This window comes from Chionomys nivalis, chromosome 2, assembly GCF_950005125.1.
Source record: "Chionomys nivalis chromosome 2, mChiNiv1.1, whole genome shotgun sequence".
NCBI classification, from domain to species: Eukaryota; Metazoa; Chordata; class Mammalia; order Rodentia; family Cricetidae; genus Chionomys; species Chionomys nivalis.
This window is the reverse complement of record NC_080087.1, coordinates 110,689,803-110,716,219: the sequence shown is the minus strand read 5'-3', so window position 1 is coordinate 110,716,219 and position 26,417 is coordinate 110,689,803. Positions and strand designations below refer to the sequence as shown.

The following is a 26,417-nucleotide window of genomic DNA, read 5'->3' as shown; positions in this document are numbered from 1 at the left end:
CTAGAGAAGGGAAAGTTGGTTTTTTTTCTTGCCTTCAGCACTGAGTTTGGACCAGAGTAAGAAGAGTAGACCTGAATACACTAATGAGGGTGGACTGGGCAGAGCCTTGAGTACTGTTTAATGCGCGCGCAGGCTCCCCAGAGTTCCTGGGGGGGTCGAGCTTCTGTCGTCGGGCTAGGAGGAAAGCGCCTTTAGCATCTAAACCATCTCGCCAGTCTCTGTCTTTTGCTTGTTTGTTTACAAACTTAAATTCACACAAAAAGACAAAAGTGACACTAATAGCCTCTGGGAGATTTTGTCGTAGGTGGAAGTGTAATGCTTCGACCTTAATGAAACATCCAGAATCAGCTAAAGAACCCCGAACGCCACGCAACTAAAAGCTCTCTCACTTCCACTGCACACCGCTTACGCGGCCGCCCCCCCCCACTCCCAGAATGCCCCGCGTCGGCTTCGCCCTGCGCCACTGGCCGCTTCGCCTCACGTGACCTCGCGGTGGCCGTTGCCGGAGTGACGGCGGGAGAGCTGGCAGTCCGGAGGAGAGAGAGCGCAACCCTGTAGCTGGTAAGTGCGGGCCTCGAAGCGGCTGGGCCCCGTGGCACAGGCCTGGGAACCCCGCGTGGGTGGCTAGCCATGTCAGTCCTGGCTCCTACATGGCCGGGGCCTGAGGCAGCCGCCTGCGCATCCCAAGCGTAGATTCGTTGCTCCCCCAGGAACCCCTCGCTCTGCTGCGGTGGGGTGGACTTGGAGTGGCCCCAGGTCGTCTAGCTGAGCATTGGCAGTGCGATCCCATGGCTTGGGGCGTTTAGTTCCCTCTCTCCCCATAGTTTTCATGAGTAGATTTTCTTCCCAGTTCATTCTCTGACTTTACTGAATCTAAGTGGAAGCATGGTACTTGCAATACAAATTCATCTTCGTATTCAGCCAGATGTAGGCCTAAATCTCTCTCACAGAAGGAAATGCAGAAGTCATCCCCGCATACCAAAACACGATGGATAGCCTCCTTCTTTCTCCACAAAGTAGATCCTTCGCCCAGAAGTAGTCTGGACTAAATTAACTAAGCTAAGGAGCTAAGGAGGCGGGACCTCCATCCAACAAAAAGGGTTCTCAAACGGGTGACCTTGAACTCACAAGAGGTGTGCACTTGCTGACCAAGCCCGATGACCAGGGTTGGAACCCTAGGACCCACATGTTGGAAGGAGCAAACCAACCGATGCGTATTCCCTTGCAGTATCAGCCTAGATTTAATTCTAGCTTTGCAGCCTTCCAGAGGTGAATCTGCTCATGAGGTGAGGCACTGTCCTAGCTAGAGTCTCTATTGCTGTGATGAAACAGCATGGCCAAAAGCAACACGGGGAGGAAAGGGTTTGCTTTGCTTACAGTTCCTCACCACTGTTCATCATTCAGGGTAGGAACTCAAGCAGGGCATGACCTGGAGGCAGGAGCCAATGCTGAGGCCGCAGAGGGGTGCTGCTTGTTGTCTTGCTCCCTGTGGCTTGCTCAGTCCGCTTTTAACTTAATTAATTTTATTTATTTGGTTTTTCAAGACAAGGTTTTTCCGTATAGCTCTGGCTGTCCTGGCACTTACTCTGTAGATCAGGCTGGCCTCAAATTCAGAGATCCACTTGCCTCTGGCCTCTGCCTCCCTAGTACTGAGATTAAAGGTGAGTCTCTATCACCACACAGAGCAGTCTGCCTGCTTTCTTTTTTTTTTTTTAGAAAAAGGTTTATTTACTTTCTGTGTAGTATTTTTGCCTGCATGCATATATATGTGCACCATGTGCATGCCTGTTGTCATGGATTCCCTTGAAACTGGAGTTCTAGATAGTTATGACCTGTCAGTGGGTGCTGGGAATTAAACCCAGGTCCTCCAGAGGAGCGGCCAGTTCTCCAACCCCTGACAGCCTGTTTGCCTATAGGAGTTCCCCTCCTTACCTCTGTACTTGTCTCGGAAATTTCAACATCTTGACCTGCCTGTTTTCCTTATTCCTATTTTCAGCATGTTTTCCTCCACCCTCCGCACCCATGCGCTCAGTGGTAGTAAGCATCTTGTTACCGTGTCATGCCTAAAAGTGCAATAACGCCTTCTCTCCCACTCAGACCCCTGCCTTCCAAATCACTGGAATGTCTCTCTCTCTCTCTCTCTCTCTCTCTCTCTCTCTCTCTCTCTCTCTCTCTCTCACACACACACACACACACACACACACGCCCCATTTTTGGCTTTTCAAGACAGGGTTTCTCAGTGTAGCTCTGGCTGTCCTGAAACTCTCTTTGTAAACCAGGCTGGCCTTGAACTCACAGAGATGCCCCTGCCCCTGCCTCCCAAGTGCTGGGATTAAAGGTGTACACCACCACCACTTGGCTGGATTGTGCCTGCTTTTGCAGCCTGTTGACAGTGTTACCTCACTGTGCAGCATCCTTTCTGCCCTTGCCTCCCCGACCCTAACCTAACTTAACTTCTGTGTTCCATCATTGTTTCTCTTCTTTCTTCTAGGAAGGCCTCATCTGGTAACTGAGCACAGACAGTTACAGGTGCCTGGAGAAAGCAATGGTACCGCAGACTGGTGCTATCTTAGGTTTAGTAGTCCATATAGCTTCAGTGATCTCAGAACTCTTGATACCCTGTCACGTTGCCTTAGTCAGTGTGGTTCCTACCTTCCCTAATCTTCAAACTGTTGCCCTGTTTCTAATGAGACAGTAACCTCAGCTCTTGTTTTCATTTTCTTCCCTGAGTCTCTTTCCATTCAGCTCCAGACCTGTCAGGACCTGACTGTCTAACAGGCATCAAAGGCTTAGGGCCACACACGATGCTTGCCTTGAGTTATTGAAGGGGATTCCGATGCAGCTGCATCAAGGACAGGGTTTTGAAGTCAGCCAGTGGGAATTGCTCTGGGAAGCTGCAGTACTTGAGAGTGCTGGGCTACGTAGATGGGTGATTTGGCAGGTCTTTCTGGGTGGGCACCTTTAAGAGAAGACCAAGCAAGATGTAGATGTTTGCAGGAAGAGCCTCAAAACAGATGGAATTGTGTCCATGCAGGTCCTTGAGGGCAGGATGTGCTGAGGGCATCATTGAGTTTCCATATATGCTGAAACTGACAGCCAGTGGTTCAAGTCAGCAGATCAGTGAAAAGCTACAAAATGCTTAGAGAGATGGGCCTAAGGAGTCTGCCTTCATCTGGAGGATCCCAGACACACCTGCCACGTGCTGGGATTACAGGAGTGTGTGCCACATGCTTCCCTTCCCAAGTGCTAGGATTACAGACATGTGCCACCACCCCGGTTTATGAGGTGCGACGGGGCTCTATGCCTTCTAGTTAAACACTCTACCAATAGAACCACAGCTCTCAGCTCTCAGGATTTCTACCATTGCTCTGAGGAATCCCCATGAACGTGGTGACCTGAAGTAGTGCAGGCTTAGTGTCCTGAAGTTCTGAGATCAGAAGCCTGCAATGAACATTTCCTTTATATAGCCACACAAAGCCCTTGATTGGACCGCTCCTAAGGTGACTCAGATGTGTGTGCCGAATTCAGGTCTTGGCGGCTTATTTCTTTCAGGACAAGGTAGAGGACAGTGTACCTTGCTTCCCAGTTCCTGCCTTCCTTCCCTCCTTGACATGATCATATTTCTGTCTACAAAGCCTGCAGTGATAGGTCCATCTTTCTGCATCTTGTCCCTCTGACCCTGGCCTTCTTGCCCTCTTTCCTCTGGAATCTCTTGGGTGCTCTGGTAATCCAGGCTTATCTCTGATTGAAGGACAGCACACTGGCCTTCCTGTCCCCCTTTCCTCTGGAATCTCTTGGGTGCTCTGGTAATCCAGGCTTATCTCTGATTGAAGGACAGCTGGTTATCTTAATGCCACCTGCATCTTTAAATCTCCCTAGTCATGTGGCCTCCAGTTGTCCTGTAGTTACAGGTTCTGGGGATTACTATGTGCCTGTCTTTGGGGCCCTGTATTCTGCCCATCACAGCTGCCCATTTGCGATTTCTCAGGTGGTTGAAATTAACCTTTGTCTTACGTTTTTGTCTTATAGAGATTTCTGCCGTGAGAATTGCTAGTAACAATTCACTATGGGGGATATCCTGGCCCATGAATCTGAATTACTTGGACTGGTGAAAGAGGTAGTTATATGAAACACAAGTCACAGAAAAGCTTTTTTCTTAAAAAGAGATTATTTGTGTGTTTATGTCTGTATGAGTGTTTGTATTGTGTGTGTGACGGCTGATGGAGGCCACGATGGGACATTGGATCCCTTGAAGCTGGAGTTGCAGGCATTTGTGAGCTACCCTTTGTAGGTACTGGGGTTGGAACTCAAGTCCCCAAAACATGTATTTTAGAATGCAGTAGGACCAGAGAGATGGCTCAACGGTTAAGATCACTGGCTGCTTTTCCAGAAGACCTTGCTTCTCAGCACCTGTATGATAACTTATAACTATTAGTAATTCTAGCCTCAGGGAATCCAACACCCTCTTCTGGCTTCTGTGGATAGCAGATATGGATATGGTACACAGATATACCTATAGACTACAACACCCATACACATAAAAATGAATAAATCTTTAAAAACAAAGCTAAAATGTAGCTAGAATGACTTGGTGCTTGAAAGTATTGACTGCTCTTCCAGAGGACCCAGGTTTGGTTCCCGGCCCCCACATATGGCTAACAGCCATCTATAATTGCAGTTTCAAAGGCTTTACCATCTTCTGGCTTTGTGGGTGCTGCATGCATGTGGTGCTCAGATATACTTGCAGACAAGCTACCTGTGCATGTTATAAAAATAAATAAATCCTTAAAATATAGCAGGCTTACACATGTAATCCAGGTGCTTGGGAGGCTTCAGCAGGTCAGTCTGGACTTTATACAGAGACCCTGTTATAAAAACAAATGAGTAAATGAATATACAAATAAATAGTAAGCTGAAGCAAATTCTTTCTACTTTGTAATCTTTTATCTTTCAATCATTACATGGTTTTCCACTTCATTCACTCATTCTTGAGTGTGTGTTGTGTTTGATTGGGTCTCACGTAGCCTAGGATTGCCATGAACTTGACGTGTAGCCAAAGGTGGCTTTGAAATCCTTATCCTCCTGCCTCTGCCTCCCCAGTGCAGGGATCACAGGCTTGTGCCATAAGCCTGGGATACCCTTCTTTGACTTAGGGCCATGTAGATTTGCTACACTGAAAGCTTGGGTAGAGTAGGGTTCAGGCAGACTTCTGAGGTTTGGAGTTGAAAACGTGGATGCTGTTCATTGTGAGTGGACTGTGAGCTGTGCCTTGGGGCAGTGGAGGAAGACGGGTGTCCACTTTGGATAGGCAGTTTGGTTCATTGTGGTGATGGTGCGTAACTGCTGTAGCTGGCACTGCAAGGACCGTGGACAGCACCGGAGACCCAACCACAGTTTAGGAAAGGTGGAACGTGGTGTGACTGATGCCGACTGAAAGGACGTGTGAAGAACAGTATTAGAGCCGTGTTCTCACTGCTAACATTTCCCATTTTAATGCTCTATTCTCCTGCTAGCATTATTTCTAATTCGATTCCAGATGGATCCTATCAAACCAAAAACCATCCAATCATCTTGCATTTTTCAGACTGCATCACTTTCATTTCTATTCATAATAAAAATGATGGGGCTGGAGAGACGGCTCAGTGATTAGGAGCACGTATTGCTCATGCAGAGGACCCAGATTTAGTTCCCAAAACCCATCTAGGGTGGCTTGTAACCACCTGTAGTTCCAGCCCCAGGAAATCTGATATTTTATCTGGAATCTGTGGGCACCTGTTTTCTGTAAGAGTAATTGACAAAAAGATGTTTGTTTATGGCCTTATGTTTCAACATTTGTATGGATTGATGTACTGAGGTAATCACCTGATTAAACTAATTAAGTACCCCCATCTTGTGTTTCTTTACATTCGTCCTTTCTTCTTCTTTCCTTCCTCTGATTGTGTTAAGAGCACTTGACACAAACATCAGCCAGGCAGTGCTGGTACATGCCTTTAATCCCAACACCCAGGAGGCAGAGACAGGAAGATCTTTGTAAGTTCAAGGCCAACCTGGTCTACAGAGGAAGTTCCAGGACAGGTTCCAAAGCTACACAGAGAAACCCTGTCTCATACAAGTACAAAAAAAAAGGAAAGAGAAAAAAGAAAAGAAAGAAAGAAAAGAAAAACACTTAAAATCACCTCTGCAAGCAAATCTCAAATGTGCTTGTGCTTTGCGGTCACCTTGTTGAATATCAGCTCACAGGCTTTACTCATTTTGCACAACTAAAATTTATCCCTTCACCAAACTATTTTCTCAGTGCCTGGCAACTGCCATTGTGCTGTCTGCTTCTGTAAGCATGGCTGTTTAGATCATGCACATAATTTCAATATTTATCTTTTTGTGCCTGGCCTATTCCATGTAATGTATATCCCCCCCAGTGTTATTCATGTTACCAGTGACAGGATTTCCTAGACTGTAATATTTTATTTTAGTATCACCACATTTTCTTATCATGTTAATGGACATTTAGGTTCATCCCATGTCTTGGCAGTCTTGAATAATGTTGTAGAAATACACATGTGCAGATAGCACTTTTAAAAATGGATTTTAGGTGGGCGGTGGTGGTGCATGCGTTAAATCCCAGCACTCGGTAGGCAGAGGCAGGCGGGTCTCTGTGAGTTCGAGGCCAGCCTGGTCTACAGAGTGAGTTCCAGGACAGGTTCCAAAGCTACAGAGAAACCCTGTCTTGAAAGGAAAAGAAAAGAAAAGAAATGGATTTTATTTTCTTCCTATCTATACCCAAAAATGTGATTGCTGGATCATAGGGTAGTTCTGACTTTTTGTTGAGTAATTTGTTATTTAACAATTGCATACATATATGTACATAATATGTTTCCTTCCTAGTTTTAGTCTTTCGAGGAACCTCCATTTATTTTCCATTATAGCTGTGTTGGTCTCCATTGCCACTAATAGTATGTAAGAGTATAGAAGGGTCTCTCCCTCTAATTCCTGCTAGCTCATATCTTTTTGAAGACTTATTTTATGATTTATGTGTTTGTGTACATGTATGTACATTTGAGTGCAGGTGCTCATTGAGCCTGGAGAGGGCATTGGATCTTCTGGAGTTGGAGTTACACAGGAAGTTGTGAGCCTCCTGATATGGGTGCTGGGAATTAAGCTTGGGTTCTCTGCAAGAGCATCACGTGCTGCGCCATTCCCAGGTCTTGTCTTTTTGATAGTAGACATTCTTGTGGGTGTGGTTTTGAGCATATTTCTGTTGGCTTTTTATATGTCTGCATTAGAGTGATGTATATTCAGGGCATTTGACTATTTAATTGGATTATTTGGAATTTGTTGGGGTTTTTGTTTGTTGTTGTTGTTCCTGAATTATGTTCTCTGTCCCAGTATTTAGATTTTGCTGAATTTGAGGACACCTTGAAGACATTTTCAAAAGAATGCAAAGTAAAAGGGAAGCCATTATCTAAAACTGTAGGTGGATCACTAAAGAAGGACTCCAAGTCACTGGTAATCCAGGTGAGACCATGCTCTGTCTTCAGCTCTGGGAAGAGGCTTGTGACGGTCTGAAAATTGCAAGTTCTTCAAAGCTAGGTAAAAGTAGGCTAAAGTCTTTAATCCCAGCATTCGGGAGGCAGAGGCAGGCGGATCTCTGTGAGTTCGAGCCCAGCCTGGTCTACAAGAGCTAGTTCCAGAACAGGCTCCAAAGCTACAGAGAAACCCTGTCTCGAAAAACCAAAAAAAAAAAAGTAAGCTAAAGCTATCAGAGGAATGCACCAAGAACATGAAGGCATCATACGTTAAACACATTAGGATGGTTGCTATCAAAAACAAACAAACAAACAAACACAAATAAACAGCAGGGACTGTAGTGGTGGCTCAGCAGTTGAGAGCACTGGCTGCTCTTCCAGAGGACCCAGGTTTAATTCCCAGCACCCACATGGTGCCTCACAACCATCTGTCACTTCAGTTTCAATGGATCTGACACCCTGTTTCAGCTTCCGCAGGTATCAGGCATGCATGTGATGCACAGACATACATGTTGGCAAAGCACCCACACACAAAATAAATCTACATCCCTCCAACAATGTAGGAGGCCCCTGCTTCATCTGTCTTTGCTAATACTTGTTCTTTTCTAGTGTGTGTTTAATGTTTATTTGTCTTTATTTTTTGGTTATCCAATCAGTAACTAGTAGATAATACTGTATATTATTATACTACAACTTATGCCACTCTATCATAGTGCCCCACTGATTGATTACCAAACAAAAATCCTTGGAGCAAAAGAGGAGTATAGTTGCACATGCCCTATTCCCAGCACTTGGGAGGCTGAGGCAGGAAGTCAAGATAAGGGAATCTAGCAAAAAACTGGGCTAGAAAGATGGCTTAGTGCATAAACACACTTGCTCCCAACCCTAAGGACCTGAGTTTTATTGCTAGGACTATGTGGTCGGAGAGCCAGCTCCCAACAGTTGTCTTTTGACCTTCACATACACACTGTGGCATGTGCGCCCATACATTACACATATACACATACATGCATACACTCTCCCTAAATTGATGTAATTAAAATATTTTTTTAGAAACTCAAACAATAAAACTGTCTGGAGTAGTGGTTAAGCAAAATCTTCTGATGGTTGGTGGCCTTATGCTGATGTTCTTAGGCCTAGTCCCAGCAGCAGTGTAATTGGTGGTATGCATGCATTCCCATCTTGGTGACCCTGGCTAACAGAAGGTCATTTGTGACCATAATAACAGTGGATTTTTTGTGTGTAAAGGTTATCTTAAAGCAAGGACCATTTCCAGGTACAGATGTGATGGTTATGACGTAGCAAAGGTTTGTAATTTCAGGTTCGCAAATGCAGATCTAGAATAATTGTAGACAGACAATTTGATATGTAGAGTCTGCCAAGACATGTTGTAAAAAACTTCATAACTCTATGTCTTAAAATACCAGGGAAGTCTGCATACCTCTTCCACAGTCAGAGAGCTCTCAGCCTCCAGAGTGGCTGGCAGGGATGCAGGGGACTCAGAAGAGGGGATCATGGGGGTGCGCCTAGCCCAGCAGCACATCTGTGGGCAGAGTCACTGCACCATTATAGTCTTGGTTCTCACGAGAGTGAGGAGCCTCTGCCCACGTCCCCACTCTAATGGGGCTGTGCATGGCCACCTGTGCTTTGTTCTGGCAGCCCACATCCACAGTGGCTAGCAGGCTCTGCCTGTTTGGAGGAGATAGAAATGCTTTATTGGGCTTGCTTTAAAAAGTTCTGAGTTTCAGCTGGTCTGTGGTGGTGCACGTCTTTAATCTCAGCACTCTGCAGGCAGAGGCAGGCGGATTTCTGAGTTTGAGACCAGCCCAGTCTACAGAGTGAGTTCCAGGACAGCCAGGGCTACACAGAGAAACCCTGTCTCAAAAAACAAACAAACAAACAAACAAGTTGTGGGTTGACTAGAATGGGTGGTAGTAGCTCAGGGTAAGGCAGCACTCTGAGAACTGTTGTTCTCCATCTTGGAGTTTCTGTAGTCCTCCCAGGGAGCCTTCAGCGCACTCATGCCTGTGAATCCTCCGGCCTCAGAACTGTTTTCAAGGCTTTTGTGTTTCATAGAGTTCCCCTGGGTATTGCAATGGCTGAAAAGCTTGGAGTGGTCACAGAGGCTGCAGCCAAAGGAGCCTCTGGGAAGGAGTATGTAGGTATCTCGTAGTAGGTAGGTGGTGAGGTTTGGGGTGTTGGAAGAATGAGCATCATCTAGGATTCTTGTCTTGTCTTTTCCGCAGAAGGATCTGGTGGCAGCGTTTGACAATGGAGACCAGAAGTTATTCTTCGATTTGTGGGAGGGACATGTTCCCAGCTCCATCAGAGATACTGACTCTCTGGCCCAGAAGCTGGAGTTCTACCTTCACATCCATTTCGCCATCTATCCTCTGAAGTATTCTGGAGGCAGGCCGGTAAGCTGATTTGGGGTTTCAGTCTGAGTTAGCTAACAGGCTGTCATGGATTTCAAGGAAGCATTGATTCAGTTTTGTGACCATTTTATCATGGTGCATCTTATGCCCTGATAAACAATCTTTTTTTTTATTTATTATGTATACAATGGTCTGTCTGCATGTATGTCTGCACACCAGAAGAAAGCACCAGATCTCATTACAGATGGTTGTGAGCCACCATGTGGGTATTGGGAATTGAACTCAGGACCTCTGGAAAAGCAGCCAGTGCTCTTAACCTGTGAGCCATCTCTCCAGCCCCCTGATAAACAATCTTTGGCTACATTCTCAGAAGTTTATTTTCTAATTTATGTGCAGATTTGGGTAATTTATGTGGTCAGTTCAATTTTTTTCCTAAACACCTCAGGTTATCAAGAGATTCATCAAAACAAGTTTGCTTTATTTAGTAACTTGGTTTATCTAAGAAAAGACATAGACCGTACATTTATATGCAAGTAATGGAGAAGTAGTATTGAAGGTGCATGGGTAGCTTGAATTTAGCTTTCTGCTGCCTTTTCCTAGATGGGCTGGAGATGCAGAAAGGGAGGCAGAGGGCTGGCCTGTCAAGCCACTGTGGTAGATGAGCTTTCAGTTATGTTTGAAACAGCAAAGAACACAGAGCTGACATTTGATCACTCGTAGTAACACTGACCTGAGTTCCTGTGGGAACTCATTGGAATGTCAGGGACACCAGTGGAGGGCTCAGTGGTGAGGCAGTGGCTCCACTTACCATGAAGTAGTTCCTTTGAGTATGACTCTTGTGGGGAGGAGCAGACCCTCTTTGGTGTTTGTTATTGTTTTGTTTTGTTCTGTTTCGGTCCACCTTATTTCTGTCTATAAATTTTTCTGTTTTGATGTAATATGGAAGTCAATGTTATCTGTTTTTTATTTATTTATTTTTTTATTTTTTTTTAAATATTTATTTATTTGCTATGTATACAATATTCTGGCTGTGTGTATGACTGCAGGTCAGAAGAGGGCACCAGACCCCATTACAGATGGTTGTGAGCCACCATGTGGTTGCCGGGAATTGAACTCAGGACCTTTGGAAGAACAGGCAAAGCTCTTAACCACTGAGCCATCTCCCCAGCACCGTTATCTGTTTTTTAAATCCAGTGCTCAGAAGAGGGCCTCATGGCCTAGGTTGAGTGAGGTTTGTTACAGGAATATGAAGGTGAGGTCTGTGTGGTAGAGGAGAAAAGTACTAGTTCTAAAGCTTCAGTGTCCACATTGAAGCCAGAGAGCAGTGAGTCCTTGAGTTGGGTTGTGTGTGGAACAGTGATGGAGGGGCCCCTTGAGTTGGGTTGTGTGTGGATCAGTGATGGAGGGGCCCCTTGAGTTGGGTTGTGTGTGGATCAGTGATGGAGGGGCCCCTTGAGTTGGGTTGTGTGTGGATCAGTGATGGAGGGGTTCTTGAGTTGGGTTGTATGGAACAGTGATGTGGGCACAGTCAATCCTTAGCTTCATGAAGGGAAGGAGAGCCCTTCTGTTTCAGGAAACTACAAAGATGTGTCATTCCCCTTTAGAAACCTCTCTGAGGGCAACATGGGAATGCGTACAAATGTTTCTATGTCTGGAAAGTGGAAGCAATGGTGGCTACATCTCACAATGGGAGAATTAGTCAAATAGATTATGATAGACGAGGTGAGATTAGTTCTGACATTGAAAAGGATGTTCATAAAGCTTTTTGAGGATGTGAGAAGATGTTGCTATGATGTAAAGGAACATGTGAACTACACATTGGTCTTCTGGCATTCCTGTCTAAAGTGATGTCAGACCCTGGAGCAGTGTGCCTTGTCAGGCCAGACAGGGAAGTGCTAGTGGCATGGCGGGAACCTAGGGGGCCTCATGGAGTGGACAGGGTGAACAGGAGGATTGAGTACTGAGCCAAAGACCCTGAACACATGTCCTCCTTCTTCTAGGACAAGCAGGAGCTAGATGAGAAGATTTCATATTTCAAAACCTACCTGGAAACCAAAGGGGCCGCCTTGAGCCAGACTACGGAGTTTCTTCCATTCTATGCCCTCCCTTTTGTGCCTAATCCTATGGTCCACCCCTCATTCAAAGAACTCTTCCAGGTAAGCAGCTGCCTGGGGAACCTGTCAGAACTTGAACCATACTGTTGAATTGGTGGTTTCTGAACAATGCTTTGAAAGACCTAAGTTTTATCCTCATAATTATTATTTTATTATAGACCTTATTTATATAATTATTCTATTAAATGGTTGGGTACTGTTTGACTTACTTTTAACCATCCTGTGCTAGCTGTGGTTGTATGTTCCTGCACATATATGTAAATCTGTAAGGGACATAAAAAGACCTTGAAGAAGCCCAGTTAGATGTCAGTAGTGACATGTAGAAGGGAATTGGGTTGTAGTCTCAAAAGTACTAATGATGTGTACTCTGCACAAGCGGAACCACATGCTGACATAGTCTTCATTAGCCACATAAGACACCAGAGAAGACTCATCATATGATCCTTTGCAGTTGGCAAAGCAAACAAACGTAGGTTTTATCCACACACACACCCGTGTACACACATCAGATCAGTTTTTAAAACATCATATAGTAAAATTGATTTTGGACAGCTACAGTTCTGTGGATTTTAACATGTTCCTAGGTATAACTACTGCCACCACCATCGAGGTACAGAATTTTCATCAGTCACTCCTAAGAACTGCCTTTGCAAATGCGTCTACCCCACCTCTCTGCCAGGCAACCACTTTCATTGTATTTTATTTTATTTATTTTTCCATTCAAAAATTTACACTTCCTCCCCTCCCATTCCCCCACTCAACCTCCTCCCTTCCCCTCCCTCCTTAAGAGAGGGCAGGGTTCCCTGCCCTGTGGGAAGTCCAAGGCCCTCCCCCCCTACATCCAAGCTTAGGAAGCTGTGCATCCAAATAGTGTAGGATCCTAAAAAGCCAGTACATGCAGTAGAGACAAGTCCCAGTGCCTTTATCAATGGCTTCTCAGTCAGCCCCCATTGTCAGCTACATTCAGATAATCCGGTTTGATCACATGCTCGGTCAGTCCCGGTCCAGCTGGATTTGGTGAGCTCCCATTAGAACAGGCACACTGCCTTAGTGGGTGGACCAACCCCTCGAGGTCCTAACTTCCTTTCTCGTCTTCTTCCTCCTTCTGCTCTTCAACTGGACCTTGGGAGCTCAGTCCGTTGCTCTGATGAGGGTCTCTGTCTCTATCTCTATCCCTCGCCAGACGAAGATTCTATGGTGATATTCGAGATAATCATCAGTGTGATAGTAGGGCAAAGACAGTTCAGGCACACTCTCCTCTGCTGCCCAAGGACCTAGCTGGGGACATCCCCGTGGAAACCTGGGATCCCATCTAGAGCCAAGTCTCTTGCCAACCCTAAAATGGCTCCCCTGGAAACAATGTAGATGCCCCTCAATGGAAGAATGGATAAAGAAAGTGTGGAATATGTACACATTAGAGTAAAAAACAATGACATCTTGAATTTTGCATGCAAATGGATGGAAATAGAAAACACTATTCTGAGTGAGATAACCCAGACCCAAAAAGATGAATATGGTATGTGCTCACTCATTAGTGGACTCTAGCCATAAATGAAGGACATTGGGCCTATAGTTCACAAGCCTAGAGAAGCCAAATAACAAGGTGAACCCAAAGAAAAGCATATATAGATCCTCCTGGAAATTGGAAGCAAACAAGATCGCTGGGCAAAAGTTGGGAGCATGAGCGTGGGGGTAGGGGTAGGAGTGGGGGTGGGGAAAAGGGAGAGGGGGAGAGAGAAGGGAGAAGGGAAAGACTGGGGAGAGCTTGGGGGAGTGGGAGGGTGGAGATGGAGAAGGGCGGATATAGGAGCAGGGAAGAAGATATCTGCATTACATTGTATTTTAGAACAGTGTTCAGATTGTTTTAATAGACTTTCCTTTTGTCATAAAATAGGATATTTTGTTGTTGTCATCAGCACTACAGCTTATTAACGTAAACCAATGTTTAAAACATATGTTAGCCCTTTGGTCGTGCTGTTGATACTTCATAGGTCTTGAAGAGATGATCCACTTTTATTCAAACCTAGCTAAACTGCATCTCTCCTGCCGCCCTTGCTGCTGCCTTGGAGTTGCCTGTCTCTCTGTGAGAGTGATCTATCTTTTCTCTCTGGATTTGAGATTGTATAAATTCACTTCAGTGTTTCCTGGGTCAAATTTCTAATTTCATTATTGAGCCTCCTTGTATGTTGAAAGAGTTCTGAAAAAAATCCCAGTTTATATTTCTTCATCTCTTACCTCTCTTCCATTCTCTTCATTGTTTCCTCCGGGTAGCTGGTCAAGTGTCCCTGATTCTTCTCATTATCTCCATTTATTTTCCATTTTAAAAATTATGATAAAGAACATATGGGATAAAATTTACCATTTTGGCCTGGAGTGAGGTTTTCTGCCCTTCGTCTGTGTTAGGCTTAGAGCAGCTGCAGTTCCTTCCCTTAGCCTCTGAGTGAAGAGCGGTGGAGCCCTCTGGATCTCAAGTTTACTCTTAGGATTCTTACTTTCACTTCACTGGGGACTCTGCAGTTCCTTTCTTGTCACTCAGGTTTGTTTTTTTTTTAATGGACCTCATTTTATCAAGGTTTTTCATTGTTTTTTTCATATTATATGTGTTGCAGTGTCAAGAAAAAAAAAGAAATTTCTCTGTGTTTTGTTCGGTTTTTTTTTTTTTTTTTTTGAGACGGGACAGGATAGGGTCTCTCTAAGTAGCCCTGATTGCCCTGGAACTTGTAGAACTCAGAGATCTCCTAGTCTCTGCCTCTTGAGTCCTGGGATTAAAGGAATGTACCACCATGTCCAGCTCCTTTTTTTTTTTTTGATCTGAGACAGACTCTCACTGTGTCATGTTGTCCTGGTCCCTTAAAACTCATTGTGTAGTAGAATAGGTGGGCCTTGACCTCACAGAGAGCCCTGTCTTGCTAGTGCTGAGGTTAAAAGTATACATCATGGGCTGGAGAAATGGCTCAGTGGGTAAGAGCAGAGGACCTGCGTTTGAGGCCCAGCACCCATATCAGAGAGCTCACACCTGCCTGGAACTCTGCCTTCAGGGAGTTAACACATCACTTACCTTCTTGGGAACACACATAGCCACTCATACATTCACAAATCAATAATAAAATATTTGGAGTGCGCTTCACCAGCCCAGCTGGTCAGTTTCTGTGCAGTGCTCAGAGATGCACACTGTCAGTGAACACCCTCTGTGGAGACACTTAGGATGTCTCTGATTCTTTAGGGAGAATTTCTGAGCAAGCGCTTGCTTGTGCTAGGGAGTGACTTAAACTAGTTAGTAGAGATTTAAAGAGATGGAAGGGTCAAGCCTGCTGGTACAGACCTGTAATCCTAGCTAGTAGGGAGACTGAGGCAGGAATTTAAGGAAATTCTATTATCTCAAAATGAAGAGAAAAAGAAGCTGGGGCTGTAACTCAGGGTGGAGCCCTTGCTGAGCATGGGGAGCACCCTAGGTTCAGTCACTGGGGGGCTGGGGAGAATCGAAGTTTGCAGGTTCTGCAAAGGAGAGAGGGCAGGAGGCCAGTGTTGGGGGGTCCATGGAGGTGAGACCTGGGCCCACCCAGCCCCCACATCCTTAGCAGTTCTGCTGTATTAGGGTTCCACCGAAGATTCTGAAGGATCAGAGCGTTCGGTTCTGGAATACAGCTCAGCAACCATGAGTGCACTTGAAAGCCTGTGTTCTGCCCAGGAAGAAACAGAGCGAGGATGAGTGGCCTTTCCCAGACTTCATCTGAGAGGCCCAGTTTTTCCTGCCTTTCACACTTCTCTTTGAAAGTGTGGGATCAAGTGCTCATCAGACTCAGAAAATGTCCTTCTCAAAGCTGAAAACAATAGAAATAAGAACAGTCAAGGAAAAAAAATAAAGGATTCGTGCATAGAGAGTTTGTATTCTAGTCTGTCTGTGTTGGTTGCAAAAACATTGTCAGAGAAGTGATTGAGTGGAAAAGTCCTGTTTATTGGTTATATAAGATAGTAATCAAAACCAGAACAACTTGACTGGGGGGAGGAGTTAAATACTTGGTTTTTTTGTTTGTTTTTTTTGGTTTTTTGAGATAAGGTCTTGTCTGACTGGCTTTGAACTCAGCAAATCACTGAGATGACCTTGAACTTCTGATCTTCCTGCCTCTAACTTCTCAGTGCTGGGATTCCAGGCCTGTACCACAATGCTCAGTTTTATTTAGTATTAAGAATCGAATTTAGTGTTTTACCATGCTAGTATTTAGTATGCTAGACAAGTACTCCTCCCCCAAAACTACATTCTCAGCCCCTGTTTTGATTTTTTTTTTTTATTGATTTGGGAATTGGAGAAATGGCTCAGTAGTTAAGATCATTTTATTGGTTTTGCAAAGGACTCTTGGGTTCGATTCTCAGAACCCACATGGTGATTTACAACCATCCATTACTCCAGTTCCAGGGTATGCGATACCCTCTTCTGATCTCCACAAACACAAGGCAAGCACATGGTGCAATACATACATGCAGGCAAAATCCTCATACATAAAATAAAATGGATAAATCTAAATTAAAAATTTAATGTTTTTACTGGACTTGTGAGATGTCTCTGCAGGTAAAAAAGTGCTTGTTGCACAATGTGACAACTTGGTTTTGATCCCTGGGACCCACAAAATAAAACCAAATGGGTTGCTACCATCTGATGTCAGTATTCCTACAGTGAGAAAAGAGTGGTGGCAGGAGAATTGCTCAGAAGCTCTCACGTCAGCCAGACTGGAATACACAGAGCTTCAAAAACAGGAGAGATTCTGCTTCAACAAGGTGGAAGGAGAGAACTGACCCTGAAGAGTTGTCCTCTGGCTGGGCAGTGGTAGGGCATGTCTTTAATTCCAGCACTCAGGAGACAGAGGCAGACAGCACTCTGTGAGTTCGAGGCCAGCCTGGTCTACAAAGTCAGTTCCAGGACTGTTACACAAAATAAGTTGTCCTCTGACCTCCATTCATACACTGTAGCATGTATGTACCCACACTAGCATGTATTACATATAAACAATGATAACTCAAATGTCTTGATTTACATTGGCCACTTCATCTCCCTTGTCTTGAGACTCCTCAGATGGTGGATTGGACAGAGCCCTAAGGTGAAGCACTGTTGCTTTCCTAGGGCAAAGCTGGACCACCAACAATGTGTCTAGGGATCCAGAGGCCTGAGACCACGTCTGGGCTGCTGTACTCATGCTCTAAGCTCTAGAAAGGAGCAGCCTTCCTTTTCCCTCCAGCTTGTGATGAACCTGATGGTTCTTGGCTTGTGTATACACCATCTAGACATCTTCCCTCTGTGTGTGAGCTCCCTTTTTGTTCAGACTTAGTGGCAATGAATTAATGGTCCACACTATTCAGTATGCATACATCTGATGTTTACTATGGCCCCATCCCCAACAGCTTTATATCCCAAGGTACCAGGGACAAGGATTTCAACATGACTTTTGGTGAACAGTAAAAACCCATAATAGCATACATAACATTTTTTTTTGAATCTTGCATCAGAGAATTTTAAAAATTTTGAAAACAAGGGAATTTTTTCTTATCTATAAGTATTGTATCCAAACATCAGATGGCATAAGGAGTAGATTGGTTGATGGCAAGGATGTGGGAAGGGTGCTGAAGGAAGGGTGCTGGCCTAGAGAGAGGAAGATGTGGGGATGATCTGAGAAGGGAGTGGGTATGATTTGAGTGGAATAGCTGCTTTTTTGTGGAATTTTTTTTTTAGTTATAAACTGATTGGCCCATTAACTCAGGCTTCTTATTAACTCTTATAACTTATATTAGCCCATTATTCTTGTCTATGCTAGCCACATGGCTCAGTATCTTATTCAGAGAGGCAGTCACATCTTCTTCTGTGGTCAGGTCAGAACTGCAGAATAAGCTTTCCTCTTCCCAGAATTCTCCTGTTCTCATTGACCCGCCTCTACTTCCTGTCTGGTTGTCCTGCCTATACTTCCTGCCTGGCTACTGGCCAATCAGCGTTTATTTAAAATATAATTGACAGAATACAGACAATTGTCCCACATCACTTCCCCCTCTTTTTTTTTTAAATAACAAGAACTCTAAATCTAATATCCTTTGTTTAGCTTTTCTCCTGACCATTAGCCATAATAACTTGTAACCAACATTCTAAACAAAGAAAAATATCCATAGTCCATTTTGGGGGAATGTGGGCGTAGTTTTCCTGGCTACTTCCTGCTTGTTGGGGGTGCCGATAATCTTATGGGGACCTAAAGAAAATTTAGATTTATGATCAAGTCCTGACCAGAGTATCCTGTGAGGCTTGATCACCCCAGACAGCATCTTGAATCTGTTCTAGATGTAGAACTCAGACATCTGGGCCATCTGTTCCTACCAGAGATTTCTCAGGTGGTCTTGATCAAACCTGATTTTTCTTAACTCACAATAAATCCATAGCCTCTCATTTTCTGTGGAAACAAAAGCAAAACTTCTTCTCCAAAGTAACATATCTTTTTTTAAAAAAAGATTTATTTATTTATTTATTATGTATACAACATTCTGCCTCCATATATGCCCGCACGCCAGAAGAGGGCACCAGATCTCATTATAGATGGTTGTGAGCCACCATGTGGTTGCTGGGAATTGAACTCAGGACTTCTGGAAGAGCTCTTCCATCTCTCCAGGCCCAGTAGCATATCTTTTGACTTCAATTTTGAAGTCAAGGTATTTTCAAAATACCGATCTTGGATTAATTCAGCAACATTTATAAACAAATATCTTTTAGTAGCTGTTGCTCCTTCCTCAGCATTCAAACAATTTAAAGAGAATATAATAACATACAGTTATCCAGATTCTCTGTGTGTTTTCCATCTTTATGTGACTTTATTTTAACCTCTATTTCTTTTATTTTTATTTTTAAATTTTTGGCTTTTTGAGACAGGTTCTCTGTGTATCTTTGGCTGTCCTGGAACTCCCTCTGTAGATCAGGCTGTCCTTGAACTCACAGAGATCTGTCTACCTCTGCCTCACAAGTGCTGGGATTAAAAGCGTGCACCACTACAACTGGCAGTAATTTATTTTCAAGGGCAGATTGGACTAAAATTATATTACAGTGCTCACCATGACATGAGGTAGTGTGGCGGGTACCACTTCTTTCACATTGTGTAGACGAGGTCTAGAAGTGACTCCCTTTTTTTACCATGGCATGCATGCCTAGACTATGCTGAATTACATTTGGTATTCAGCCTAATAAGATTACCTATAATGCTTATTTAAATCACATGAAATTTTCCAGTCATGTGCAAGTTATTTGTCTGTGCTGTGGATCCTTGAATTATTTATGAATGAATCAGTCACACATCAGGAAACCTGTTTTCCATGCTCTTCCAACCCTGGCAGGCCACTTCACATTTGGTTTCTGTAACTCACAGGGCTATTTAATCCCACATCCACAGCTTTGCTGGTACCATGGCTATTTAGTGAGCTCATGTTTTGTTTTGTTTTGTTTTTCTTCAGGATTCTTGGACTCCAGAATTGAAGCTGAAGCTGGAAAAGTTTTTAGCTTTAATTTTTAAAGCCAGTAACACGCCAAAACTTTTAACCATCTATGTATCCTTTTGAAGTGGGGACCCCTTGGGGTTATAGCAACAACACTGGCTTTGGGTATCTCAGACCAGCAAACTGTCGAGGATCTGCTGCATTTGTATATGAGGTGAATTAAGCATCCGTGGAGGCTTTGCCATAAACTGGAAAGGGCTGGCTTTCGTGGGTTTCTGAGACTTGGCAATGGTAGTGTGTGTAGTGGTGAGCTGTGGGCCTCTTCCCACAGCCCGGCTCATGGCTGCCTGGCTAGCTTATGCCCCAAAATAATGACACACAAACTGTATTCTTTTAAACACTGCTTGGCCCATTAGCTCTAGCCCTTACTGGCTAATTCTCATATCCCGATCAACCCATCTCTAATAATCTGTGTAGCATCAGTCTTACCAGGAAAGATTCAGCATGTCTGACCTGGCGGCTTGCTTCATCACTTCTGGCTCTGAGAGGAGCTGCCCTGCATCTGAGCTCACTTCCTCTTCCTCCGCATGTCTGACCTGGCGGCTTGCTTCATCACTTCTGGCTCTGAGAGGAGCTGCCCTGCATCTGAGCTCACTTCCTCTTCCTCCCAGCATTCTATTCTGTTTACTCCACCCACCTAAAGGCTGGCCAATCAAATGGGCCAAGGCAGTTTCTTTATTAGCCAATGACCTTCCTCCATCATGTGTGTTAGGTCAGGTGTCTACAGAGGCCAAAAGAAAGCATCAGATAACCAGGAGCTGGAGTTTCAGGAGGGTGTGTTCCCTGATGTGGGTGCTGGGAACTGAACTCAGGCCCTGTGGGAAAGAAACAAGTGTAGCCATTGAGCCATGTTTCCATCCCTCTGGTCTTATATTGGTATCATCAGCCAAGAAACTGCCTCAGTAGGAAAAAAAGAAAAAACTCTATGTTCAAAAAAGTGTTCCTTTGCAAAGGCCCTTGAGTCATTTGGGAGGCCTCGAGGTCATGGCGTTTGGATTTGCCTCTCAAATCAAGACTTCTTTCTAAGCAACCATGTTGCATAACTGTATATACTATAAAGTTTACCCATCATAACTGTCAAAGTCATTGATTTTTAGCAACTGGACATAGTTGTACAACCATTATCCTAATTCAATGCACTGGGGACATTTTTGAGAGTACAGAGCCTGTTCCAAGAATAACAGAATGTTCTGTCACCCCTCGCATTGGAGACTGACTTATCCCCAGTGGTTGTTAGTCTTCAAGAACATGAGTCTTTTCTTATTGGACAAGCATCTGTCCACATGTATCTTCTGCACAGGCCTGGGTTTGCTCCCTTACCCTGGAAGAAAAGAACAGAGGGGACTGCAGTGCTGGATGTCCCGCTCTCGCTGTGCAGAAAGTCACTGAAATGCACACTGAATAGGACCGCACAGCATGTGTGCATGGATGTTAGCAGAGAAGGAAAAAATCCGTAGGAGAAATGAAAGGCGTGACTCTGCTCATTGTACAGACGTGGTGGTGCAGCCTTAGCCACTGTCCTCCCCCAGTGTGTGCCCTCGGGATGAAGCTTTAGAGCTGCAGTGACAGTTTTATTGTTACGGGTTCAGAGAAGCATACTGGGAAGGTTTTGCCAGCAGTGCAGAGACCTCTGTTAGGGGCAAGCAGGCCAGTGTGGAGGCTGTGGAAATACTGCAGTGCATGGTTCTTGTGGAGCTCACTGTGGTGGCATGAAGGGGTGGCAATGACCAAGCAGCATGAGAAACTGCTCTCTGGTTGTTTTCAGCAACCTTTGGCGCTCTGGTCTCTGCTGGGTCAGTCTCTCCTATCAGCCTCTGGCCCTTTCTCCACCAGCCTCACACACCAGATGCCCCGGGCTGTTTTCCTGAGCCGCTTTCTCGTCCCAGAAGGAGAATGGACAGAATAGCAAAGGTAAATCATCTTGATTACAGCTTTCATGAGAACAGCTTTGCCAGCTCAACTTGTAAGCTGTGAGAAGAAACAGAGACGGAGAGAATTTGTGGACTTGGCAAATGAGGGCTTTTAAAGTCTAAATATTTACAGAGTGCCCTGTGATCCTGCTCTGTGCAGTTCCTGGAGGCCCACTCTTTCAGGACGGCTGGTGGGCCACCATGTCCAGCATATTAGATAAGAAATGGAGAAAAGGGAAACAGCCAAGTCACAGGCTGGCAGGAAGCACACAGCCAGCATGGGGCAGAGAAATTACTTTAATAGCTCAGCTTTTACCTCCAGTTTGTCAGATGCAGTTCCAATTTTAGCCAGCATTTCCATCTTTTTAAACATGCAGAGTAGTTTCAGTCTTGAGTGTTTACATAAAATGATATTTTTCCATGGACAATAGCTCTTACTGGAGCATTTCATCTTTCAGTAAGGTGAGAAAAACTAGTTAATATGCCTCAGTGGCTTTAGTGCTCTGCCGTGGTCTTGTCTTAGATACTCTGTTTTGGAAATCCCTTCAGTTGTTGGGAAGTGTTTGTGATGAGCTTCACACACAAGTATTTAGGAAGGCAGGGTCCTCAGCTCCCAGCAGACGGAGTTTTCCTACGTGAAAATTTGGTCCATGAAACAGCAATGTTGCTCTTTTCCAAGGAGAGCGGTGCCAGAGGGTTTGAGAACTTCCTACCTGTTTTTTTCTGTGCTTTACTTAAGAGAATTAAACTTTTTAAAAAGATTACTTTTATTTATATGTGTAGGTATTTTGTGTCCATGTAAGTCTGTGAACTGCACATGTGCCGGTTTCCCTCAGGTATCAGATCCTCTGGAATTGGGGTTACAGGCAGTTGTGAGTGGCAGTGTGGGTGCTGGGAGTCAGACTTGGGTCATCTGGATGAGCAGCCAGTCCCACCCTCTGAACCCTGTCTCCCACACCAGCATTTTCTTTTTAAGAAAGGAAGTATTAGTAAATTTTTAAATTCAGCTTACCAGAAAGTTGGCAAATGAGTGATGATTTAGCTCTGACACATACGGAGAGTCTGGCAGCATGAGACAAGGAGGTTCTGAGTGTTTGCTTTTGTCCTCGGTGTCCTTGTGTGTTAGCCATCTTCCCATCATCACAATGACATAAACAATGGAGGCAGTTAACTTACAAAGCAAAAGTGTTGATTCCGTTCTCAGTTCCGGGGCTGCAGCTCCACATGAGGCAGCTGGTTGCTTGGGTCTCTGGTGCGGGCACCTGATGTTAATAGTGAGTGATGTGGTAGAGCGTGCTACTTACATCCTGAACCAGGAAGCAAGGAGAAGACGGTCTGGGTCCTTCCTGAAGTTTTGGTGCCCTCCCAGTAGCAACTCCCTGGGGATTAAGCCACTAACACATGAATATATGGGAGACACTCACTCTGACTGTTGGATTGTACCACTGGCCCCAGAAGCTGATGACCTTCTCACAGTGAAAGCATTTATTCCATTCTGAGAGCCCCCAAAGCTTGCTTGTTCTAGCATTGCTCAGAAGTCCCATACCAGAGATTCATCTAAGATGCAGGAGCTCTGCGCTCTGAAAAAATCAGAATGTGGGCAGGATGCAGGTTCCTAATCCAAAAGGAAAGAAGGGGAAAATAAGATGTAGTGAAGCACCTGAAGCCAGAGCCACGCCCAGGCCAGGCAGTGGTAGTGCACACCTTTAATCCCAGCACACAGGAGGCAGAAGCAGGTGGATCTCTGAGGTCGAGGCCAGCCCGGTCTATAGAGCAAGTTCCAGGACAGGTTCCAAAGCTACACAGAGAAACTCTGTCTTCAAAAACCAAAACAAAACAAAAAATCCAAAGCCCACTAAGGCAAACGTGAAACCCTACAACGCATAAATTCAGCACTTGGGGCAGTATGGTGGGATATGAACTAAGGAATCCCCACCTTTGCCTCCATCTGTTGCTTTTTCTGGTGGCAGCCCACATGGCCACTCTCAGGCTGGCTCTGCATCCTGCCTGCAGCTTTCCTAAGTGGGCATTGCACATTGCTGGCCCCTTCTCTTGTGGCTTCATATCACTGCTGGAGCCTTATAATGTATTGCCTCACTGGGAGTTGCTTGCAGGGACTCAATCCCAGCACACTGCTTAGCCTCATGGAATTCCTGTGGGTGACCCTGGATTCTGCTGTCAGTATAAAACATCTCTGACTCATTAGAAGTTGAGTTTCAGTCATCTGAATTCCTTGCTGGCTAACCTCAGAAATCCCAAATCCCAAGGCCATCTTGAGCGAATAGGGCATCATAGGTTTGGTTTTGGCAGAGTCTTGAACATAGCAGAGTCTGGGCTCCCGTTGCTCTTTCTGGAAAGTCCTTGAAACCAATTTATACTTTTGTGTTTCTGAGTCTGGTGGCCTTGTCAGTTTCTGCAGTGTCCTCTAGGCCCGTTCCCTGTTGTCTCAGTAGAAAGGCCTTGATTCACTTATACATGAGTTTAGGCTTCTCTTTATTAGAGCTAATTTCTTTACCAACTAAGGTAAGTCTTGGCCATATGTCATTGCTCCTTTTCCTGGCTAGGTGTTTTGCTCTTGATTCTCACTGCAGATTTGATTAAGAATAGCAGCCAGCACCCATGCCGTAGCCTGAGTGCCTTGTGACCATGAAGTCTCTGCCAAGTAAGCCACCTTTCAGGCTGGCTCTCAGACGTGATATAAGGAAGATGGCCTTTTGTCCAGTCCCAAGAGAATTCTCTTTTCCTTCTGGAAATATACAACATGGGTCTTTTAGTCTGAGATTGGTTTTGCATGGAAGCCCTACCTGTCTCACCCATTAAACGTGGTAAACTCCAACTCTGCTAATAGCATTGAGGATTCCTCGAGCCCCTTCCATGCACCCCCCCCACATCACCAGGTGCAGTGTAGTCAGCAGCCCTGCATCTTAGTGCCAGTTTCTCTCGCAGATCCCAAGCCCAGTGGTTCCAGATGTGTGACTGGTTCTGCCTGCTATAGTCCACACTCAAGGCTCAGAGTGGGCAGGTCTTCTTGGACTTCCGTGGAGGAGCAGGGCCAAGCTAGAATGCGTGGCAGCCACTACCAGGCTGCTGCACGGCTGGCACACAGCCTAGGAGCACTGCAGCACCTGAGGTTTCTCTGCCCACTATAAGGGGTGGCAGGGAATTCTCATCTTGTCAGATGAGTCAGGGCTAGCCCTTGGCTTGTTTGTTTGTTTGGTTGGTTTTGCCTTTCAAGACAGGATTTTTCTGTTTACCCTTGGCTGTCCTGGAACTCATTCTATAGACCAGGCTGTCCTCAAACTCAGATTTCCCTGTCTCTTCCTCCCCACGCTAGGATTAAAGGTGTGTGGCACTACCATACCCAGCAGCAGTTGATATCCTTAAACACGATTGCGTCGTTGGCACTTGCCCTGCTGCTCCTGCAAGTGCACCTTCTGCGCACAGTTACACTGCTGCCATTGTGTGCGGGGTCCCATTTTATTAGCTGCCTATGTACCATTGGGCATCTAGGCTCATTCCGTGTGTTTGTTATTGTGAATGCGGCAGCAGTAGAGCCGATAAGCAGCTATTCTTGTGGTGGGACAAAGAGTCCTTGGCGTGCACGTCCAGGAGTGGTATAGCATGGCCCTACGACCTTTGCAGGGAACCTCCATCCTGCTTTCCATATTTGGCACCTGCGCTCACTGTCCAACCGTCAGTGAAGGAGCGCTCTTCCCCACGTCCCCGCCAGCGTCTGCTGCTGGCTGTCTTTCACTGTTATCACCTCTTGAGCAGTGCTGTGAAGGGTTGAGGCAGAAGGCTTGGCAGCCCCAGAGAAGAGCATGGCTACTTGATTCTGGGTTTGCTGCCTCTGCTGTCCTTGTGTTTGCCTTCAACGTCGACTGTCTTCCTAGAAATGCTGCAGCAGCTCCATCAGCAGCTGGTGGAGGCCGAGCGCCGGGCCATGACCTACCTCAAGCGGTACAATAAGATCCAGGCCGACTACCACAACCTCATTGGAGTCACAGCCGAGCTGGTGGATTCTCTAGAGGCCACAGTCAGTGGCAAGATGGTAAGGAACATCCTCTTTGTGTATTTCAGAGAAAGTGCGTGGAGCCTGGGCTGCATTGCTGTTGGACTCCTGGCCCTCACTGATGGAGCCTGCCCTGTATTTCAAAAGGCCAATGTACAGCAGCCGTGCTGACACTTGCAGTGTTTTACCTAGTTCTGAACACAACACGTGCTCTTCATTGATGTCAGTTTCTGCCTTACTCTTTTTTTTTCTTTTAAAATGTTATTTATGGCCAGGTGATAGTGACATACACCTTTAATCCCAGCACTCAGGAGGCAGAGGCAGGCGGATCTCTGTGAGTTCGAGGCCAACCTGGTCTACAAGAGCTAGTTCCAGGACAACCAGTGTCACGGCCCCCTCGTCCAGCAAGGAAGACGCGCAACACCGGAGCTCTTCTTGCTAAGCAGTTTATTTCAGGACTTTATTCACAGCAATCTTTTCCCTTCTCTTTCTCTCCCTCTCTCTCTCCCCGGGCAAACTTCTCCCAGCCCTTAAGTAGGCATGGGCCGCCAACCCCGGATTGCCAGGTAGGCACTTCCCATAGGTCCACGCATACGCAAGCAGCTGACAATCATTGCGTGATAATAGCATAAGTCAGGCCGTTGATATTAGGAGTTGATTATAACAGAGAGCACTCGCTTTCGGGATCGCGGAGGGCGGGAGCCAGCACCATCAGGTGCGACTCCACGCAGCTCTCTACACATAGCCATCAGGTGTGACTCCACGCAGCTCGCTACAAGCTAGGGTTGTTACAAAGATAACCCTATCTCAAAAAACAAAACAAAATACAAAACAACAACAACAACAAAACAAAATTTTATTTATGGGCCCATTGTAGTAGCATACACTTTACTCCCAGCACTCAGGAGGCAGAGGCAGGCAGATCTCTGTGAGTTCTAGACCAGCCTGGTCTACATAGCAGGTTCCAG

The 26,417-nt window shown here is 45.4% G+C and overlaps 1 protein-coding gene across 2 annotated transcripts in view; it reads left to right on the top strand.

Moving 5' to 3' along the window:
* The first annotated feature begins 497 nt into the window (after positions 1 to 497).
* LOC130869791 (lisH domain-containing protein ARMC9) overlaps positions 498 to 26,417 on the top strand; it is a 104,965-nt gene continuing 79,045 nt past the window's right edge. For both annotated transcript variants that reach the window (XM_057762227.1, XM_057762228.1), the window contains exons 1-8: positions 498 to 561; positions 4,030 to 4,117; positions 7,384 to 7,512; positions 9,770 to 9,940; positions 11,899 to 12,054; positions 19,486 to 19,578; positions 21,414 to 21,438; positions 25,331 to 25,488. In XM_057762227.1, coding sequence (XP_057618210.1) covers positions 4,067 to 4,117; positions 7,384 to 7,512; positions 9,770 to 9,940; positions 11,899 to 12,054; positions 19,486 to 19,578; positions 21,414 to 21,438; positions 25,331 to 25,488 — 783 coding nt within the window. In that variant the 5' untranslated portion in view covers positions 498 to 561; positions 4,030 to 4,066. The remainder of the gene's footprint in view (positions 562 to 4,029; positions 4,118 to 7,383; positions 7,513 to 9,769; positions 9,941 to 11,898; positions 12,055 to 19,485; positions 19,579 to 21,413; positions 21,439 to 25,330; positions 25,489 to 26,417) is intronic.